Here is a 20,171-nt window from a genome sequence, read left to right on the forward strand (position 1 = left end):
AAAAAGACCTCAGTTCTGATTTCTTTCCTGATTGGCTGGTAGTTTTGAGCAAACCACTTGAACCCTCCCCCTAACCTACATGTCCTAATCCATAATCATGGAATTTAGACACTCATCAAATTAACTGAGTATTTTCCACTAACCTGCCTCTGTTGCAGACAGAAAGGAAACAATAGTGAAGACTGAAATTTATGTTGCATGAGGAAGAAGACTGAAGAAAAGCAAACATCTTCACTTTCTTCAGACTAAGATGTCCTAAGGTAAGACATACCAAGAAGAGGGTGAAAATTGATATTGAATACGTAGCCTAGAAAAGTCCTGTTTGAGGACATAACATCTGGCTAAAGGGTGAAGGAAAATGGGGAGGTAACCATGGCAGGCTGAGAAAATAGGGCTGGAAGAAGCAGCTGGCTCAGAGGCCCTGAAGCAGGAACGAGTCCAAGAACCAAAGGGGAGCCAACATGGCTGAGTCTAGGTGTCTGGCCAGCTCTTAGATAACAAGAGGTTCAGTTTGATTCTACATGTGCTGGAAATTCATTTAGAGTGAAATGATCTGATTTTCACACTTAAACACCACTATTGTTGTCCTGTGAAGAATAGATCATAGTAGAATAAGAAAGGAAGCAGGAAGAAGAGTCGTCTGGGTGCCAGGGAGCTTTGGTTTCAATGGTCATGGTAAATGTGTACAGATTCATAATATAAATGTTTTGAAACTCAAGTTGATTAGACTTGCTGAGAGAGAGGTAGACTTACAGGTTTGATGAGCTGAGGGGATGGGATATCTGTTCCCACAATGGGGAAGGAGAAAGCTTTGAGGGAGTGGGGAATGGGACATTCACTTCTCAGTTGTGTTTAAGTTCAGTCACAGCCATAGCGCTCAACCTTTGGTGTGTTCAACAATCACACGAGAGAGCCAGGCTCACCCAAGTGGGATAGATGCATTTGGGATCCTGTACTGTTGTTAGCTCCCACAGAGGATTCTGATAGGTAGTCAACTCAAGAAAGTCTAAAAGTTACTTTGCACACTTGTTTTCCTTGCAATATACAGGACAAGAAACACAGCACACTCTAGGAAGTGTGCATTTCCTCAGAACAACTGTCTTTACATAGCATACCAGCAGCTGTTCTTTGGGGCCCTTATCAGGAACTCTGATGTTCCACCCAGGTTCCCATTATTAGACCAGAGTACCCACAGCCAGTCACTGGGAGTGTTAGTTGCTAATAACAGAAAACCACCCTGAATTAGAGGAGCTGCCTGCCCATGGAGGTTAAACCCCACTCCTCCCCAAGGGGCAGCCAATTACCAATGGCTGGATGACATAGCAGCACACAAAGCCAGCCACCTGTCTCTAGATGGTTCCAAGTCAATGGCACAGCTGGCACTCGGAGTACCCTGCGATAGATGCCAGCTGTGACCATTGCCCATCACCCCCATCCTACCTCCTCACTCCTTTTCATCTCTCTCTCTCTAAATCACAAAATGCTCTTATCTCAGTCTTAGGCTTCGCTTTTTTAAAAAAAAGATTTATTTTATTTGAAAGACAGTTATAGAGAGAGGCAGAGACAGAGAGAGAGGTCTTCCATCCGCTGGTTCACTCCCCAAATGGCTGTAGTGGCCGGAGCTGCACTGATCCAAAGCCAGGAGCCAGGAGCTTCTTCCAGCTCTCCCACATGGGTGCAGAGGTCCAAGGACTTGGGCCATCTTCTGCTGCTATCCCAGGCCATGGCAGAGAGCTTGATCAGAAGAGGAGCAGCCGGGACTAGAACTGGCACCCACATGGGATGCCGGCCCTTCAGGCCAGGGTGTTAACCTGCTGCGCCACAGTGCCGACCCCTAGCCTTCACTTTTAAGGAGCTCAATAGAAGGCAGTGCCTCAGGTGTGAGGGAGGTGGACCACAGAGGGGATGAGGTGCCCCGCTCTGACTCAGAAGCTCTGCGTCCCAAATCATATCCCTCTCTCTTGTAACTGCTGCATGCACGTAGCATCAAGGCCAACGCAAGGCATAAGCCCACTTGTTGCAACACTCAGGAGCACAGGGCTTCCCACCAACATGCCTACAGCCCATTCGTGGTCATCCATGTGCAGGTAATTCCACATTTTTACGTCATACAGCGCCTTCAAGTCTTGCCCTAGTATCAACTCTCACTGAGCCTTATTGTGGGCACCTTACTCCTGCTGACTCTGGATTGCTCTTTTTTAATGCCACGTGCCACTTGGTATGGCCAACTGTCTGCAGCACCCTCACAAGTAGGGCAGCTCTAGGTGAGCGAGGACTTCTGCCCCTGTATCCGCCGCAGTTTCCCCTGCACTTAGTAGACAGTAAGTACTGGCTTTTTAAAGTATTCGTTTATTCATTTGAGAGGCAGCGTTACACAGAGAGGGGGCGAGGTCTTCCATCGGCTGAGTTACTCCCCAGCTGGCCACAGCTCTGAAGCCAGGAGCTTCTGAATCTCCCAGGTGGGTGCAGGGTCCCAGAGACTTGGGCCATCTTCCACTGCATTCCTCGGCCATAGCAGAGAGCTGGATTGGAAGTGGAGCAGCCAGTGGCTTAACCTGCTACACCACAGTGCCAGCCCCAACAGTAAATATCTGTTAAGTGAAGAGGGTTAGATAGAGTTTTAAATGTTTGCTAAATATCCTTTGAATATTTGTGGAAAAAAGAGGAAGATAGTCACACAGAGAAGGGGAGAGAAAACCCTAGGTTTGCTCTCAAAAACCACAAACGTTAGCTGCACCATGCAGGAACTTCATGCCATTGCTCTTTTTTTCAGATAAGAGAGCCAGGAAGCTCCTGGTAGCACAGGATGCTGGGTTTTGTGGGTTCAGATAAGGCTTTCAGGGGAGCTGGTCTTACCACTTTAGTGTGTGTAGTAGAATGAGACATCTCAGTGCTTTCAGTTTCGACTCCTTTCCGCATCCCACTAAACCACTTCTTGTATTCCATCCGTACCTGGAAGATGCAGGAGCACAGAGCTCAACGTCCTTCCAGGCGTTGTTCAGAAGAAAGGACCCTAAAGACGCCAAGTCCTACCGCCCTCTCCTCGTTCATGAGTTTTCTGTGTAATCGTGGTCACGCTAGGTTGGTTTATTTTGTTTTTAAGTTCCTTAGTTGTAGGAAAGGTGCTTACCAAATGTTAGCAAAAGCCTCAGTGCAAGTTTTTGGTGATGATGGTGATGGCAGGATTGCCAATGTGGGTGGTGATGGTGATAGTGAAGATCACTACTTTTGAACACTAGCTATGCTCAGGGCACTTCACATGAACTGTGTCCTTTATTCTTTACATAAACACAATGAAGGAAATGTTTATTCTATGCCCAATTACAGATGAAGTTGAAGGTCATTCTTATTTCAAATTCATTAAACTTTTCATGCTTGTCATTACAGCACCACAACAGTTAACTGTATCTAACACCTTCAGTGAGTGAGGAGTACCAAGCATTAAGAGGGCACTAAAAGATGGGAGAGAAACTAATGAAGTGCTCAGATGACCTTTTTGCCACGAAGCATCATAACTGCCAGTAGTTCTATTCCATCGCAAAGGAAGAGGCCAGAAAAACCATTTCCAGCCTTCTGTGGTGAGTAAAGCTATGATGGTAGCCTTCACTGAAGACTCCTTGTGTGCAAAGGACGGTGCTAGGTTTGCACTGCACTCCTCATTTCAATTCTCAGCCCCATAAGGTAGGCGTTGCCCCTTTGCTGATGAGAAAACAGAGGCTCCCTCCCCACAGTCACACATCAGCCGAATCAGAGAAAGCTCTGGGATTAGAGTTAGTGGCAGGTTGTGATCCTGTGTATCCTGACTGATACATGCTCTTAAGAAAGATGTTGGGATATTGCATGTAGGAAACCCAGAGGACGTAACATACCCATGCAGCACACAAACCCTCCTCCCCAAGTGAAGACAGCCCCAGAATATATAAGGGAAGATACAAACAATGATTCAGCAAAACCTTGGGGGAGCAGGCATGTAGCCCACAAGTTAAGATGTCTGCTTTCCACATCTGAGTACTGAGGTTTGATTCCCAGCCCCAACTCCTGACTCCAGTTTCCTTTTAATGCAAAGCCTGGGAGGCCAGCAGGTGACGGCTCGAGTAATTGGATTCCATGTGGAAGACCTGGATTGAGTTCCTGACTCCAGTCCCCAGGCATTTGAGGAGTGAACCAGCAGGTGAACCATGCTCACTCACTCACTATATTTTAAACAAAAATACTTTGGAACTAGTATGCTGAGAGGTTGCATAATGAACCTTACCTGCCGATTAAGGAGACAGTGGACTACAAAGAGCAAAAGCCCTTGCAGGACATTGATGATGGTGAAGGAGTAGGCAATGACCGATCCAACCGTGTTCCCTACTTCTTCAACCATAAAATAACCAAGGCCCCAAGAACATCCCAAGACAAAGAGCTGAGCAGTGGCTTTAAATGTCATGACTCTGGAGGGCGGGGGAGAAGAAATGAATGATGTTGACAACTGTTGATCAGGTTTCCACCGTGTGTGTAGTTGGCACAGGTGCTGGCTGAATGCATGCATGACCTTATTTAAGCCCCACTGCAGTGAAGTGAATTTATAAAAGAATTCTTCTTTTATAAATTGTCCCTCACATTGTCTTTATGCAGCCACAACGCTTTAGAGTGAGACAGAACCCCCATCATCAATCACTACCCCCGAGAATAATGCTCTCCCCTACTGGGGGAATGGTTTGACTCCTCTGCAGAATCTTCTACCTGACTTTATGGGAACTTGGGTAGGAAATGCCTTCTGGATATCTTTCTGAAAACTTAGAACACCTCATAGGGTTGCAGTTCTTCAAATGAAAATTGTTTAGTGTAATGGAGGAGTGCCGATGGCAACAGGCTCTGTGTGTGTTTGTGTGTGTGTGTGAGTGAATGAACCTCCTCTCACACTCACATGCTATTGGAGGACACCAAGAACACGGACAGTCTGTCCTTCCAGGATTGAAGAGCTCAAGATCTAGAGACACGGCGTTTGTTTGGTAAGTAGATGAGACCAGAGCCAGGCTCTGAGGTTGGATAGATATTCCTTTAAATTGTGTTCAGGGGACTCACGTAGTTATCGTGGTAAAATGAAAAATTAGTTGGATGACAGTATTAATATAGTTTTGTCCTCACACGTATTGAAATTCCAAGCATTCAACGGTAAATTCCCAGCATCAGTCACATTCGCGAGTAATACTAGCTGTTATTGTTTCTTTTAATAGTTTAGATTGGCACCATGGAGAATGGAGTCCAGCAAGAGGTGCCCTCTCATGGGATTAAAAAAGGATACTGTTGATAGTCTAGGCAGCATTTCACATGAGCACATTAAACAAGGAGATACTCAGTGAATGCTTATCCAAGGATGGAGCTGCTTTCTAAGTTGCCTGAAAATCATAAATTTTCTTCTTTTATAAATTGTCCCTCACATTGTCTTTATCCGGTATCAGGAGAATCTATAGCACATCTGTGCATAGACTCTGTTTTTCCAGGCAGAGCAATCCTGCAGGGCAAGTCTGTGGTTACCACTGAGCTGGGGGCATTCTTACCTGGTGTCCTGAATGGTGGAAACTTCTTTGTTGAGGGAAGAAAGTTTGCTTCTCAAAATCCACAGAACTTGGAAGTAGAAAACCAAGTTTATCTGTGGAAACAGCATGAAAAAAAATGGTTTGGAATTTTCTTTTGAATCCATCTCAAACAACATGACTTGAGGTGAAGGTAGGAATATTTTTCCAAATGATACAGGCTACAACAGCTCAGTATGGACATGCTCTTGTCTGAGCACACAGTATATATATGGTGTAGCACTTGGTGCCTAATTAGGGTGGCTATAGCTTACCGTTTGACTTAGGATCCCTGAAAACAGAAGAATGCTGTTAATATCTACACCAGGCCATCAGGAAGTTCTAAAAAAACATATCACCCTATCGGGGGTAGGTGCTAAATTGTTTACTGGATGAATGAATGCATCACCAACAAAGGGAGATGTTATAGCAAAGCAACCAGTGAGCTTAAGAGGGAGTCAAGGAAACACGAGACAGTATTTTCAAGAAGAGGTGCTGACACATTAGTTATAGTCCAGCTGGGACAGATAAGAAACACACTCTTTCTGCTTAGCCAACCCAAGGCAAGCACACAACTAAGTATCACCTACCATGATAATGACTGCTACTGGCCCCATGAAGCTCCAAATGAATCCTTTTTCAGGCTTGAGCCAGCAGCTGTTGGGAGAAAGACAAAGAGAAAGATATTCCTTGTTAGAATGCAGAGAGATTAGCCGGCGCCGCGGCTCACTAGGCTAATCCTCTGCCTTGCGGCGCCGGCACACCGGGTTCTAGTCCCGGTCAGGGCACCGATCCTGTCCCGGTTGCCCCTCTTCCAGGCCAGCTCTCTGCTGTGGCCAGGGAGTGCAGTGGAGGATGGCCCAAGTCCTTGGGCCCTGCACCCCATGGGAGACCAGGATAAGCACCTAGCTCCTGCCATCGGATCAGCACGGTGCGCCGGCCGCAGCACGCCTACCACGGCGGCCATTGGAGGGTGAACCAACGGCAAAAGGAAGACCTTTCTCTCTGTCTCTCTCTCACTGTCCACTCTGCCTGTCAAAAAATAAAAATAAAAATAAATAAAAGTTTAAAAAAAAAGAATGCAGAGAGATTGATAGCAGGGTCCTGGAACAGATTCTGAACAGTGCCAAGAGTCATTTCATTCAGAACTTGGGTTTCAGGTGGAATCATCATCTGACGCAAGCTGTGTGCTCAGAATTTAAGTTTCCCCAAGAGTAAAGGGGGAAAATCAAAGTATTGCAAAGACCAAATGATTACTGCATCCATATTCTAAATCCCAAAGTCAGGTAATGTCAGACTTCTGACTTGTGTTTCCTTTCAATCTTACGTTAGCTATGCTGGGCCTTTTGCTGCCTTCATATAAACTTCAGAACCATTTTAATATCCATAAACTAATTTTCTGTGGTTTGGATTAGCAATGTGTCGAGTGTATAGATAAATTTGGGAAGAACTAGCATCCTGACTATATTGACTCTTCCTATCCATGAATATGGATTGATTCTATTGATTCTCTCTCTCTCTCTTTCTCTCTCTCTCTCTTTCTTTTTGATTTATCTTAGTGTAGTTTTGAAGATTTCTTCATACAGAACTTGAAAGGAAGATTAAATAATATCTGGAAAAGAGTTAAGGCTCAAGAAATATGGCTATTGTGTTGGCAATGATTGCTACAATGAGAAAGAGTAAAATGGATCACTACAGCCATAAAACAACCAACAGAAATTAAACATATTACATGACAAAATGTCCTGTTGTCCACTACTTTGTATTCTGTCATGGGTGGTATAACTTATTCTAAAAGGGACTTAGATGTGTGAATCTGATCAGTGTAACAACCAATCACAGATACTGAGTGAGTGCAAAGGTTCCATGCTTAAGTTCTGTGCTATCTACCTGACTACTTATCTATGTTTTCCCACCCATTATCCAACCACCTAGCCCCTCTTGCACCTTACCCTACTTCTGTATGTAGATCAATACTTTTAAGCTTATACATAGAACATTATGGTATTTGTCTTTCTGTGCCTGGCTTTTATATATTTTATGAAAACCTGTAAGAGAAGAGCCCAAAGGCTCCAACATGAAGAAATGAACAAAAGATGGAAATGTCAGTTACCATGAGTTGATCAGCACATGCTATATAAGTGTCTTGACGAAGCACACTGTACCCCAGAAATATGTCCAATGACGACACGTTCATTAAAAATGCTTAAAACCAGGAAGCCAATGCTGTGGCATAGCAGGTAAAGCCAGCATCCCATATGGGCACCGGCTAGAGACTTGGCTGCTCCACTTCCCATCCAACTCCCTGCTGCTGTATCTAGGAAAGCAGCAGAAGATGGCCCGAGTGTGTAGCCCCCCTGCATCCACTTGGGAGACCTGGATGAAGCTCTTGGCTTCAGCCTGGTCCCACCGCAGCTGTTGTGACCATTTGGGGAGTGAATAGTAGATGGAAGATTTCTCTTTCTCTGTCCTTCTCTGAGACTTTCAAATAAATAACTATTTTTAAATGCAAGAAAACCTTTGTAGAACATGAAAAATATTTTTAAGACGAGAAATGGGTGAAGGCGACCTTTTGTCTGGTGCAGCTGTTAAGACTCCACTTGGGATGCCTGCTTCCTGCATCAGGGTGCTTGGGTTTAAGTCCCTGCTCTGCCCCTGCTTCCAGCTTCCGGCTCATGTAGATGCCGAGAGGCAGCAGTGGTGACTCAAGTACTTGGATCCCTGCCACACACATGGGAAACTTCCTGGATTGCATTCCCAGCTGCAGGCTTCAGCCTGGCCCATCGCTGGCTATTGCAGGCATTTAGGAAGGAACCAATAGATGAGAGACCTTGCTCTCTTGGTCTTTCAAGTAATTTTTTAAGTGATTACAAATTATATATGTGTATTTGTATACACACATACACCAACACCTGGATACTGTTTCCATCATAAACACACACACATACGTATCTTACTTACTGAGTGTACGTTCCATAATTTTTGTGTCCAACTATTGCAGACACAGTGACAATCACAGCCGGGATTCCATAGCCTGCAGGGTACATGAACCTCTTCTTGAATCTGTTTGCGCTGGTGTAGTTGGCCACCTTGAGATTCCGGACAGTGAGGAGGAGGTGCAGCCCTTCCAGGAGCATCCAGATGAAGGAGGCCAAGTAGAAGTAATGCAGTGCCCCCGCCGTGACGGAGCACAGCACCTGCAGGAGAGAGGCATTAGCAGTACAATAGGCAGTCGCGTTCTGCACCTGTTTCACACTCAGCTCTCACCACTCCCTGCATGCAGGCCTGGAATTTGAATTCAAGTGCCTGCAACATTGTTCCATTCTCCTGGACGTCTGCTTCCCCCATGCATGGAACCAACCAGAAATGCCAAGGAAGAAAAGCCATGGGTGCAGCCCTCAGAGGCATCACAGACAAGAGTTGGTGGGTAAAACACACCATTGCCCTTGCCCTTGGTGTGGGAGCAGGCTAAGACATGTGCTCTACACTGCCCCCTGCTGCCCCTCCATGGGATCAAGCTCCAGTTGTCCGTGGTGGAGGCTTTATTGAAAACATGTCCTTTGTGGTCTGCCTTGCCATCTCTACCTGATGTCCCCCTCAGCATGTCAGGGTTGCCTGGACCAGACCCAAATAGACAACTTGTTGCAGATCTGTTCTTAGGACAAACCGGTAATGAGCCCGTGGACTGCAACCTCTGTGCTTCACCAGAGCTGCTGCCTCTGTATAGAGGAATGGATTTTTAGGGAAACCTGGTATTGCTTTCCATAAATCAGATCGCCAGGATATCATGGCATAAATAGAATAGTAACACAAGTGCCTATTGAGAAATTAAATGTTAGGGGTGGGCGTTTGGCAAAGCGTCCCATAATGGAGTCCCTGTGCTCTTATCCATTTATACTCCTGGATCCAGCTGCCTGCTAATGCAGACCCTGGGAACAGTAGTGATGGCTCAGGTACTTGGGTCCCTGTTCCCACAAGGGAGAGCTTGATTGCATTCCAGGTTCCTAGCTTTGTCCTAGCTGTTGGAGGCACTTAGGAAGTAAACCAGCAGATGGAAGATCTCTGTCTCTCACTTTCACATAAAAATAAAAACTTTAAAGAAACTAAAGAGACATATTTTTAAAATATATATATTTATTGCCGGTGCCGTGGCTTAACAGGCTAATCCTCCACCTTGTGGCGCCGGCACACCGGGTTCTAGTCCCGGTTGGGGCACCGGATTCTATCCCGGTTGCCCCTCTTCCAGGCCAGCTCTCTACTATGGCCTGGGAAGGCAGTGGAGGATGGCCCAAGTCCTTGGGCCCTGCACCCGCATGGGAGACCAGGAGAAGCACCTGGCTCCTGACTTCAGATCAGCGAGATGCGCCGGCCGCAGCGGCCATTGGAGGGTGAACCAACGGCAAAAAGGAAGACCTTTCTCTCTGTCTCTCTCTCTCTCACTATCCATTCTGCCTGTCAAAATATATTTATTTATTTATTTATTTATTTATTTACCTGAAGTCAGGGTTCCAGAGAGGGAGACACAAATCTTCCATCTGCTGGTTCACCTCCCCAGATGGCCACAACATCCAGGGCTGAGCCTAGCCAAAGCCAGGTGCTTTTTCCCGGTTTCCCCATGGGTCTCAGGGGCCCAGACACTTAGGCCATCTTTTGCTGCTTTTCCCGGACCATCAGCAGAGAGATGGATTGGAAATGGAGCAGCCGGGACACAAACCAATGCCCATGTGGGATGCCGGCATCACAGCCAGCAGCCTCACCTACTATACCACAATGCTGGCCCCCAATGCATACGTTTTTAAACCATTTAGAAAATGTTAATTGCAAAATGCAAATGCATCTGCTTTACCTGGAAACATTTCAGTTATCACAATTCTGAAAACACTTTTCTAAGTTAAGGCACATATTTGTAGTTCAAACAGATCATAGAAATACATATTGTGAAAAAGCAATCCAAGGATTTCAAGAAAATCTGCACCAAAATAAACTTATCTTTTAATTCAACTTTTCCACGACTGTTTTGACATTCTCATATTATTGAAGCAGAAAAGGAAATGCTGCTATGGTACATTACACTGGATTGGATTTTTTTGAAGATTTGAAAGGTAGACTTTGGGCGGGGGGGGGGGAGAGAGAGCGCATGCTTCCATTCACTGGTTCACTCCAGAAATGGCCGCAACTTCCAGAGATGAGCCAGTCCAAAACCAGGAGTTTCTTCCAGGTTTCCCATGTGGGTTCAGGGTCCCAACACTTAGGCCCTCTCCTGCTATTTTCCCAGGCCATTAGCAGAGAGCTGGATTGGAAGCAGAGCAGTGGGACTCGAACCACACACATATGGGATGCCAACATTGTAGGTGGCAACTTCACCTGCCTTAAGACAATGTTGGACCCTGTGATGTATTTTTTAACAGCAGAATGTTCAAAGTTTAGTGGCCCAAGTGCCTTTAGATCTTATTTAATGCATATGGTACATTTAAATTGCGATATTATTGGGGCCAGCACTACAGCCTAGTAGGCTAAGCCTCCACTTTTGATACCAGCAACCCATATGGGCACCAGTTCGAGTCCCACCTGTTCCTCTTCTAATCCAGTTCTCCACAAATGCCCTGGGAAGGCAGTGGAAGATGGCCCAAGTGCTTAGGTCCCTGCATCCACACAGGAGACCCCAAAGAAGCTCCTTGTTTTGGATAGACCCAGCTCTAGCTGTTGTGGCCATCTGGGGAGTGAACCAGCAGATGGAAGACCTTCCTCTCTGTCTGTCCCTCTCTCTCTAACTTTACCTCTCAAATAAATAAAATCTTTAAAATATATATCAAAATTGAGATATCATTGAAAAATAAGAAATTTTATATATTTAAGGTACACAGCATGATGGTTTATTATTTATTGGGAGCCAGGAAGCAGAGCTCCCATCCACATTGAGGGCCACCCCTCAGATGCCTGCAACAGCAGGTTCTATTTGGGTGTTTTAGATGAGGTTCACAGTTAAACTGGTGGACTCTGATTAGAGCCAATCAGCCTACATAATGCACAGGAGCTGCATCCAATCAGGAGAAGGCGTGAATCCATCAGACAGGTGCTCTTCAGGCATCTTGTGTATCTTTCTCAGATTTAAAATTTTCTAACCTATTTATTTTCATTTTTTAGTTTGGATGGCAAAGAGAAAGAGAGAGACATCTTCCATTCACTGGCTCATCCCCCAAATGCCTACAATAGGGTTAGGCCAGGCCTAAACCAGGAGCTAAGAATTCTAGCCGGCACTGTGCCTCAATAGGCTAATCCTCCGCCTTGCAGCGCCGGCACACCGGGTTCTAGTCCCAGTCGGGGCGCCAGATTCTGTTCCGGTTGCCCCTCTTCCAGGCCAGCTCTCTGCTGTGGCCTGGGAGTGCAGTGGAGGATGGCCCAAGTGCTTGGGTCCTGCACCCCATGGGAGACCAGGATAAGCACCTGGCTCCTGCCTTCGGATCAGCACGGTGCGCCGGCCGCAGCACAGCAGCCATTGGAGGGTGAACCAACGGCAAAAGGAAGACCTTTCTCTCTCTCTCTCTCTCTCTCTCTCTCTCTCTCTCTCTCACTGTCCACTCTGCCTGTCAAAAAAATAAAAAATTTAAAAAAAGAATTCTAGCTGAGTCTCCCACATCGGGGTCAAGGGACCAAGCACAAGAACCCTCACTGCGGCCTCCCAGGTGCATGTCAACAAAGAAGCTCATTTAAAAACTGAGCCAGGGAGCCTGATAATGTATGGGGGTGTCCCAAGAGGCACCTTAATTGCCACACAGAATGCCCACCCTTTCTTCCTCAGCTTGTTATACGTTGGTCTTCTGCAGAACCCCATCCTCAGCCCACCTCACTGCTCCCTGCCCTGGTATCACATGTGTTCTGACGCTCGGACAGCCTGCTTCATCTAGGAGGTTCCAGCGTCTGCCACTCACTCTCTCCTCAACCCACAGTCCCTGCTGCCAACTGTCTCAACTCCAGTGTGTGACCGGCACCTCTCCCTGAAAGACTTAAACCTGAATTGGTCATCTTGCCTCCCCCAAACTCTGTCACTCTTCCTCTAGCTTGGCAAATGACATCACCATCATTCTACCCAGTTTCCGCAATCAGAAACCACACAGACATCCTTATTTCTGCCTTGCACGCCACTTCCCCATCCCTCCTCTGGGCCCCAAGTCTGCTTTGTAAACATTCCTTAAATGTGACTCTCTCCTCCAGCCTGGGCCATGGTTTCATTAACTCTTTCTCAGACTCTCCATAGCCTCAGTCATGTTCTGTCTGCTGCCGGATTCATCTCACTGCAATGCACCTTCACTCTACTTTTGTTGTCCTGAGCAAGTATTTTCGTCATTCCCAGGTTAAAGTCCTTTCCTGGGTCACTGTTGCCTCAACAGGGGTAAGAACGCTTGTCAGTAAAAACAAGGCTTTGTTGACACAGTCTATACCCAATCATTCACTATCAGCTGTTCCATGCTACTGCAGCAGAGCCCATCGGGACCTAGCAGATAAGATCTAACCTTATCCTTTCCTATGCTGGGTCCAGCACCATCTGCGTCTGCTCCCTCATCTCCAGAGGTCAGTCTCATTTCAGAGTCGATTCAGACTATGTTAGAAGCATCTTCCTAGAACCGTGTGTTGATAACGATTGTGAGTGATGACTGTCGCAAGAAAGAGCAACAGTTGATTAGTGATGTCTGCATTACTGTGAATGGTCCTGTAAACGGAGGTAAACCAAGCACACGAGGGAAGCCCCTGTCCCAAAATGCTGCGCTGTTTCATGCTTCAAATCGTTCAGATTCTACTCCCTGTGCCCCCACGTGCTCCGACACCATCACTTTCAATCTCAATCATTTTAATAAGTGACCGCTCAGAAAGTCTGGGTCTCGGGTGGGGGCTGGCATTGTGGCATACCTTGCAAAGCTCCCACCTGCAATGCTGGCTTCCCTTATGGGCATCCCATATGGCCCCACTGCTGCTCCAAGCCAGCTCCCTGATAATGGACTTGGAAAGCAGCAGAAGATAGCCCAAGTAGTTGGGCCCCTACCACCCATGTGGGAGACCTAGCTGGAGCTCCTGGAGAGTGAACCAGTGGATGGAAGATTCTCTCATGTTTCTTTCCCTCCTTCCCTGTCTCTCTTTCTGACTTTCCAAATAAAGAGATATCAACAATATAGAAAGTATGGGGCCAGAGCCGCATCTCACTAGGCTAATCCTCCGCCTGCGGCGCCAGCACCCTGGGTTCTAGTCCTGGTTGGGGTGCCAGGTTCTGTCTCAGTTGCTCCTCTTCCAGTCCATCTCTCTATTGTGGCCAGGGAGTGCAGTGGAGGATGGCCCAAGTGCTTGGGCCCTGCACCCTCATGGGAGACCAGGAGGAAGCACCTGGCTCCTGGCTCTCGGCTTCGGATTGGCACAGCGTGCCGGCCGTAGAGGCCATTTGGGGGATGAACCAACGGAAGGAAGACCTTTCTCTCTCTCTCTCTCTCTCTCTCTCTCTCTCTCTCTCTCTCTCTCTCACTGTCTAACTCTGCCTGTCAAAAAAAGAGAGGAGAGGAGAGGAGAGGGGAGGGGTGAGGGGAGGGGAGGGGAGAGGAGAGGCGAGGCGAGGCGAGGCGAGGAGAGGAGAGGAGAGGAGAGGAGAGTATGGGTCCCATCCAAACTTACAAAGGAGGAGGAGAGCTGAACTGGGAACTGTGGCTTTCCTAGTTAACATCACTGCTGACGAATGCCTCTCTCTCTCTCTCTCCATATCTTCTCAGGACAAGATGGCTACATTTGACCACAAGCATGAGCCCGCTTGGTTAAATCATCTACCTTGGGTTCAGTTCTGTTGATGCCCGTGAGGAAGAGGAGATGGGCCAGGAAGAGGCAGAGCGAGAGCTGCAGGTGGATGGAGGTGCTGGTGTTCTGGATGGGCCGACACAGCAGGAACGTGAGGGCTGCCAGGAAGAGGCACAGCAGAGAGAGGCTCAGCCCCACGTAGGTGATCAGAGTCAGCACCGGATCCTCCTGCAAGCCACCGAGGAAAGAACCCGTTACCGCTTGCAAGGCTACTGCTGTCTCCTGATGAACAGCAGGACCCCTGGCTAAGTTCCTGAACAAGCGTCTCCATCAGAGACTTGATGTAAAACCGAAACCAGCAGACCACTGCTGTCCAGTACACATTGGGCACATGAACTTCACGTATGATTTTAAGTTTTCTTAAATGCTTTACTAACAAACAGGTGAAATTGATTTAGTGTATTTAATTTCACCAGATAGGTTCAAAATGTTATCACTTCTATGTATAATCAGCAAAAATGTAAGCCAAGATCAGTGGGATATTTGACAATCTTTGTTTTCATATTAAGGCTTTGAAATTGGTGTATGTTCTATACTTAATAGCACACCCCTATGGATATGCCCTGTTTTCAATGGTGAAGATGAAAGAACATTCCAGTTAACATAAAAGTATTCTTACTTAAATAAATCAAAGTGAAATGAAATTAAGAATGTAGGGTGCAGGTGTCGTGGCCCAGTGGGTTAAGCTCCTGCCTGTGTTGTTGGCCTCCCATCTGGGCACTGGGTTAAGTCCTGACTGCTCACCTTCCAATCCAGTTCCCTGCCAATGCACCTGGGAACGCAGCAGAAGAGGGCCCAAGTGCTGGGGGCCCTGCACCCATGTGGGAGATTTGGATCAAGTCCCCCAAGATTGCTGACGTGTGCCTGCCCCTAGCCATTGTGGCCATTTGTGGTGTGAACCAGCAGATGGAAGATTCATATTCATATTCATTCTCTCTCTCTCTCTCTCTCTCTCTCCCTCTCTCTCTCTCCAGCAGTCACATGTGACACTGATCCTAGATGACAGCACAGTGCTCAAGGGTAATCTTCATGAAGCCAGATGTTTTCAATCTATCTTGCTCCCTGTTGAATCCCCAAGGTCCCTGGAATATAGTGGGCACTCAATAAATATTTTTTTTAAAAAAAATAGAATGAGGTCATGCATGTGAAGCCTGCCACACAGTAGTTGTCTTACAGGAAATGTTCAATAAATGGGATCTAAAAAGATCCACAAGTGGGAGCTCAGCGAGTGTCTTTAAACCTGAGCGCGCTTAGACTTCGTTGGGACCTGTGTGGTGGGTGCTGGCTACCTTCCTTCTGGTCTGACCCGGGAGGTTGAGTCAGAACTCTGCCTTGCAGAGTAATAGGTACTCTGATAATAGATACTGAGATTTCCTTGGATGTTACCACTGTGGAGGCTGCCAGCTGTTAGCTTGAGCTCACTCTGCCCATGCCCATGGACGTGTCCAAGATTTAACATCTGCTGGACACAGTGGTCAACAGAAAACTGAAGATGATTGGTGTATGAAGACCCCAGCTCTGCTGCCACTCAGGACAACTGGGAAGCGTGTGTGCCCCACGGTGACTCCCAGAGAGAACAGGACCCAGTTATCTACAGTGGTAACGCGCTTGATAATGCTCTCCACGTTGACTTCTGTGCCTTTCCAATTCAACGTCCCCTGGGCCCCTACTGGTGTTTCCCGGATTCATCTCTCAAGTGAGCTAGTACCACTGGATGTCTTAGATCTAAAAAACATATTTAATCACATGAAAACCAGAACATCAGGGAGAGATGGAGAGAGAGAGAGACCCTCCATTCACAGGATCACTCTCCAAATGGCCACAACAGCCAAGGCTAAGCAAGGCCTAAGCCAGGAGCTCCATCCTGGTCTCCATGTGCATGACAGGGGCCCAGGTACCTGGGCCATCTTCTGCTGCCTTCCCAGGTGCATTAGCAGGGAGCTAGATCTGGAATCAGGGCATCCAGGACTCCAGCTGGCACTCATACTGGATGCCGGCATCTCAAGTAGCAGCTTAGCCCACTGCATCCAGTACAATCCCCTTGAATCCCTGTCTGAAGAGTCATACTGTGGGGGCTGGTGCTGTGGTATAGTGGGTAAGGCTGCCACCTGCAGTGCCGGCATCCCGCAGGGGCACCAGTTTGAGACCCGGCTGCTCCACTTCTGATCCAGCTCTCTGCTGTGGCCTGGGAAAGCAGTGAAAGATGGCCCAGGTCTTTGGGCCCCTGCACCCGTATGGGAGACCCATTAGAGGCCCTAGGCTTCAGATCAGCCCATGTCTGGCTGTTGTGGCCATTTGGGGAGTGAATCAGTGGATGGAAGACTTCTCTCTCTCTCTCTCCCCCCTCTTCCTTCCCCTCCCTCCCCCCTCCCCCTTCTCTCTCTCCTTTCTCTCTCTTTGAATATATTTATTATTTATATATCTTATATATTTATATCTTATATATTTGTAAAAGAAGACCTTGAATATATTTATTATTTCTTTATGAGAGAGAGATCCCACCCACTGGTTCACTCCCCAAATGCCTGTTATAGCTACAAAGGCTGGAACCAGGAGCTGGGAGCCAGAAACTCAATCTGAGGTCCCCACATGCGTGGCTGGAACCCAACCAATAGCCATTGCTGTGGCCTCCCAGGGTCTGCATTAGGTGGTATCAGGAGCAGAGCCCAGGCACTCCACTGTGGGATGTGGAGGTCTTAACCACTAGACCAGATGCCCATCCCTGGACCTTGAATCTCGATACCTTTGGTGTTAGAGCCATGAGGACGGCAAAACTGGACAGGTGGAAGCACTTGCATATGGTGCAGGATTCGTTGCTGTATACATGAGAGCAGCCCTCCATCGACCAGCTACCCCCCTCTTCCGATCCTTCCCAGTATACACAGAAATACTTCATTCCCGCACCACCAGTCTGGAAAGAGAATGGCATGAGAGTCTCTTCTGGAATTTGTTATTTCAACTTTATAGATTAATCACACAGCACTGAGTTGGAAACCTGCTCAAGGAAACACCTATAGGAAGTGTTTCACATCACAACATCTGCTTGCGGGGGAGGGGGTGGTATTCTACATTGACTTCGCCTGTCTCTGAACATCTCAGGACACTGGGGAATGGACCCTTTATAATCTAATCCACAAGTTCCTTGATGCTGACAGAACCGGTGGAAAGCACTGGTGAGAAATCACTGGATGAGAGAAAATAGAAGACACGTATGTCCTCCCAGTAAGCTTCTGCCCGGGGCTCACCCCATATCCAGTAGAGTAATGATCCCTCCTCCATAACACCACTCCCTCTGAGCTCACTCGTCCTCTTCCCTTTATGTATTCCAAGTGTACGATTCGCTGTTTTTCATATACAAAGTGCTCCCCAAAGTTTGTGGGAAATGGAGCTAAAAGTGTATTTTTGGCGCAAAACATTTTGAAATTCATGTATATTAGGGGTCTTCAAAAAGGTTTGAATTTCCACTCCTAGATTTCCTATCCAGCTTCCAGGCTGTGAATGCCCTGGGAGGCAACAAGTGATGGCTCAAGTACTCACGCCCCTGCCACCAGTGTGGGAGACCCGGATGGAGTTCTGGGCTCCCAGCTTAGTCCTAGCTGGTGCAATAATTTGAGGAGTGAACCAACAGATGTAAGAGATCTCTCTCTCTCTCTCTCTCTCTCTCTCTCCCTTTCAATTAGATGAAAATAAGTGAACATTCTAAAAGATCATTGAAATGTTAATGAAAATTGTGCATGAATTTCAAAATTTTTTGCACCAACATAATCTTTAAATTCCATTTTCCAAAAACTTTTGGAGTACCCGTCCATCATATACTACGAAGTGATCCCAACAATCAGTCTGATTTCCACATCCGTCACCTCACACAATGACCTTTTTTTTTTTTTTGTGGCGAGGACACTTAAGACCTGCTGTCTCAGAAAATGTCAAGTATACCATGGGCCGTGATTAACTATAGTCGCCCTACAGTGCAACACAACTCCAGAACGTGTCCACTTACCACCACCTCTCCATTCTCGGCTCCCTACCCCTGGAAAACGTCATTCTGTTTTCTGTTACTGTGAGTTTAATTTATTTTTTAGTTACCAATTAAAAATAAGGTCATGTGGTATTTCTTTTTTCCTTTTTCTGGCTTATTTCACTTAGCAGGATCTCTCCAGGTTCACCTACGTTGTCCTAAGTGACATGGTTGTGTGTTTTAAGGCCAAATAATACTCATATAGATAATATTTTCATATGTCATGTTTCTTATTCCATTACATATGTGCAATGTGGTCTTTACCCACCCATCTGTTGTCAGACACTTCTGTATCTTGGGTACTTTGAATTTTCCTGCAATGAACATGGAGGTGGAGTTCTGTTTTTGAGATCATTACTTCAATTTCAATTTGTGTATGTTTCCAGAAGTGAGATTTCAGGATCATGTGGTAATTCCACCTTTAATTTTTTGGACACGTTTTTGTCCATAATCAATTTACATTCCTACCGGCAGGGGTAAAAGAATTCCCTTTGCTCCAAATCCTCGCCAATACTTACCATTCGACATTTTGATTATAGCCAACCTGACAGATGTGAGGTGACATCTCTTCCCTGTGCTCTTACCTCTCAGTCATCCCAGTTGGATTCGTTCCCCATCTGGAAGCTTTACATCGCAAGGGGAGGTAGCCCTGGGCTCTGCTCACCTGAGTATGTTGAAACGTCAGAAGCACAGGTTTAGACAGATGAACCATCTGATTCAAACCAATGGTGCCGCTCACAACACGGGAGCTCAGCTGCACTCCTTGTAGTCCTCTTCTGTTGTTAAAAAAGGATCCGTCCAGAACATCCCCGAGAGATTGGTAAGTGATAAGAGCAACCCCATTCGTATCTGAGAAAACAGAAATGATGTGAGAGGATTCCATACTTGGGGGGATTGGTACGTTCATGTCTTAGGTGACGATCATGGGACAAATATAATGCATGGGGGAAGCTGCCTTGGGTGGATGGGTAGGTGCTTAGCCTAGCAGTTAATCACCTGTGTCCCCAAACAGAGGGCCTGGACTGGGCTCCATGCCTGGCCCCTGACTCCAGCTCCCTGCCAATACACTGGGAGGCAGTAGAAATGGCTCAAATCATTGGGTTCCTGGCTCCCAGCTTTGGTGCTGTGGGCATTTGGGGGAGTGAACCAATAGATGGGATCTTGATCATTGGCTCTCTCCATTTCCAGTAAAATAAATAAAATGTTTTAAATCAACTTGGTTTTTTTTATTTTTTTTTTTGACAGGCAGAGTGGACAGTGAAAGAGAGAGAGACAGAGAGAAAGGTCTTCTTTTCCGTTGGTTCACCCCCCAGTGGCCGCTGCAGCCGGCGCACCGTGCGGATCCGAAGCCAGGAGCCAGGCGCCTTCACCTGGTCTCCCATGCGGGTGCAGGGCCCAAGGACCTGAGCCATCCTCCACTGCACTCCCGGGTCACAGCAGAGAGCTGGACTGGAAGAGGAGCAACTGGGACAGAATCCAGCACCCCGACCGGGACTAGAACCTGGTGTGCCAGCGCCGCAGGTGGAGGATTAGCCTAGTGAGCCATGGCGCCAGCCAAATCAACTTGTATTTTATATCTTCCCTCTGTTCCCCCACTCTGCAGCTCCCAGTAAAGAATAATGAGAAACTTCCAGAAGAAATGCAGCAAACCTTTCATCCTCTCGGTATAACTGGATCTTTCTATCCAAAATGTGTGGTGGCCATTCATTCACTCACTTATTCATTCACCATATTTTGCTGTGCACCAGAGGTTCTCAGCA

General features: G+C 47.0%; 1 protein-coding gene across 1 annotated transcript in view; it reads right to left on the minus strand.

The window, feature by feature from the left end:
- Nucleotides 1-2,425: 2,425 nt before the first annotated feature.
- The window catches only part of LOC133750005 (putative adhesion G protein-coupled receptor E4P), a gene marked incomplete at its 3' end in the record, with an annotated part of 31,818 nt that continues 14,072 nt past the window's right edge, over nt 2,426-20,171 (minus strand). The window contains exons 8-16 of the mRNA XM_062179380.1: nt 19,076-19,260; nt 17,137-17,304; nt 14,367-14,561; nt 8,523-8,758; nt 6,152-6,218; nt 5,547-5,638; nt 4,256-4,436; nt 2,860-2,952; nt 2,426-2,452 (exon numbers count right to left, since the gene is read on the minus strand). Of these exons, the coding sequence (XP_062035364.1) occupies nt 2,426-2,452; nt 2,860-2,952; nt 4,256-4,436; nt 5,547-5,638; nt 6,152-6,218; nt 8,523-8,758; nt 14,367-14,561; nt 17,137-17,304; nt 19,076-19,260 (1,244 nt within the window). The remainder of the gene's footprint in view (nt 2,453-2,859; nt 2,953-4,255; nt 4,437-5,546; nt 5,639-6,151; nt 6,219-8,522; nt 8,759-14,366; nt 14,562-17,136; nt 17,305-19,075; nt 19,261-20,171) is intronic.

The sequence above is a fragment of the Lepus europaeus genome, chromosome 20, assembly GCF_033115175.1.
Source record: "Lepus europaeus isolate LE1 chromosome 20, mLepTim1.pri, whole genome shotgun sequence".
Classification (NCBI taxonomy): domain Eukaryota; kingdom Metazoa; phylum Chordata; class Mammalia; order Lagomorpha; family Leporidae; genus Lepus; species Lepus europaeus.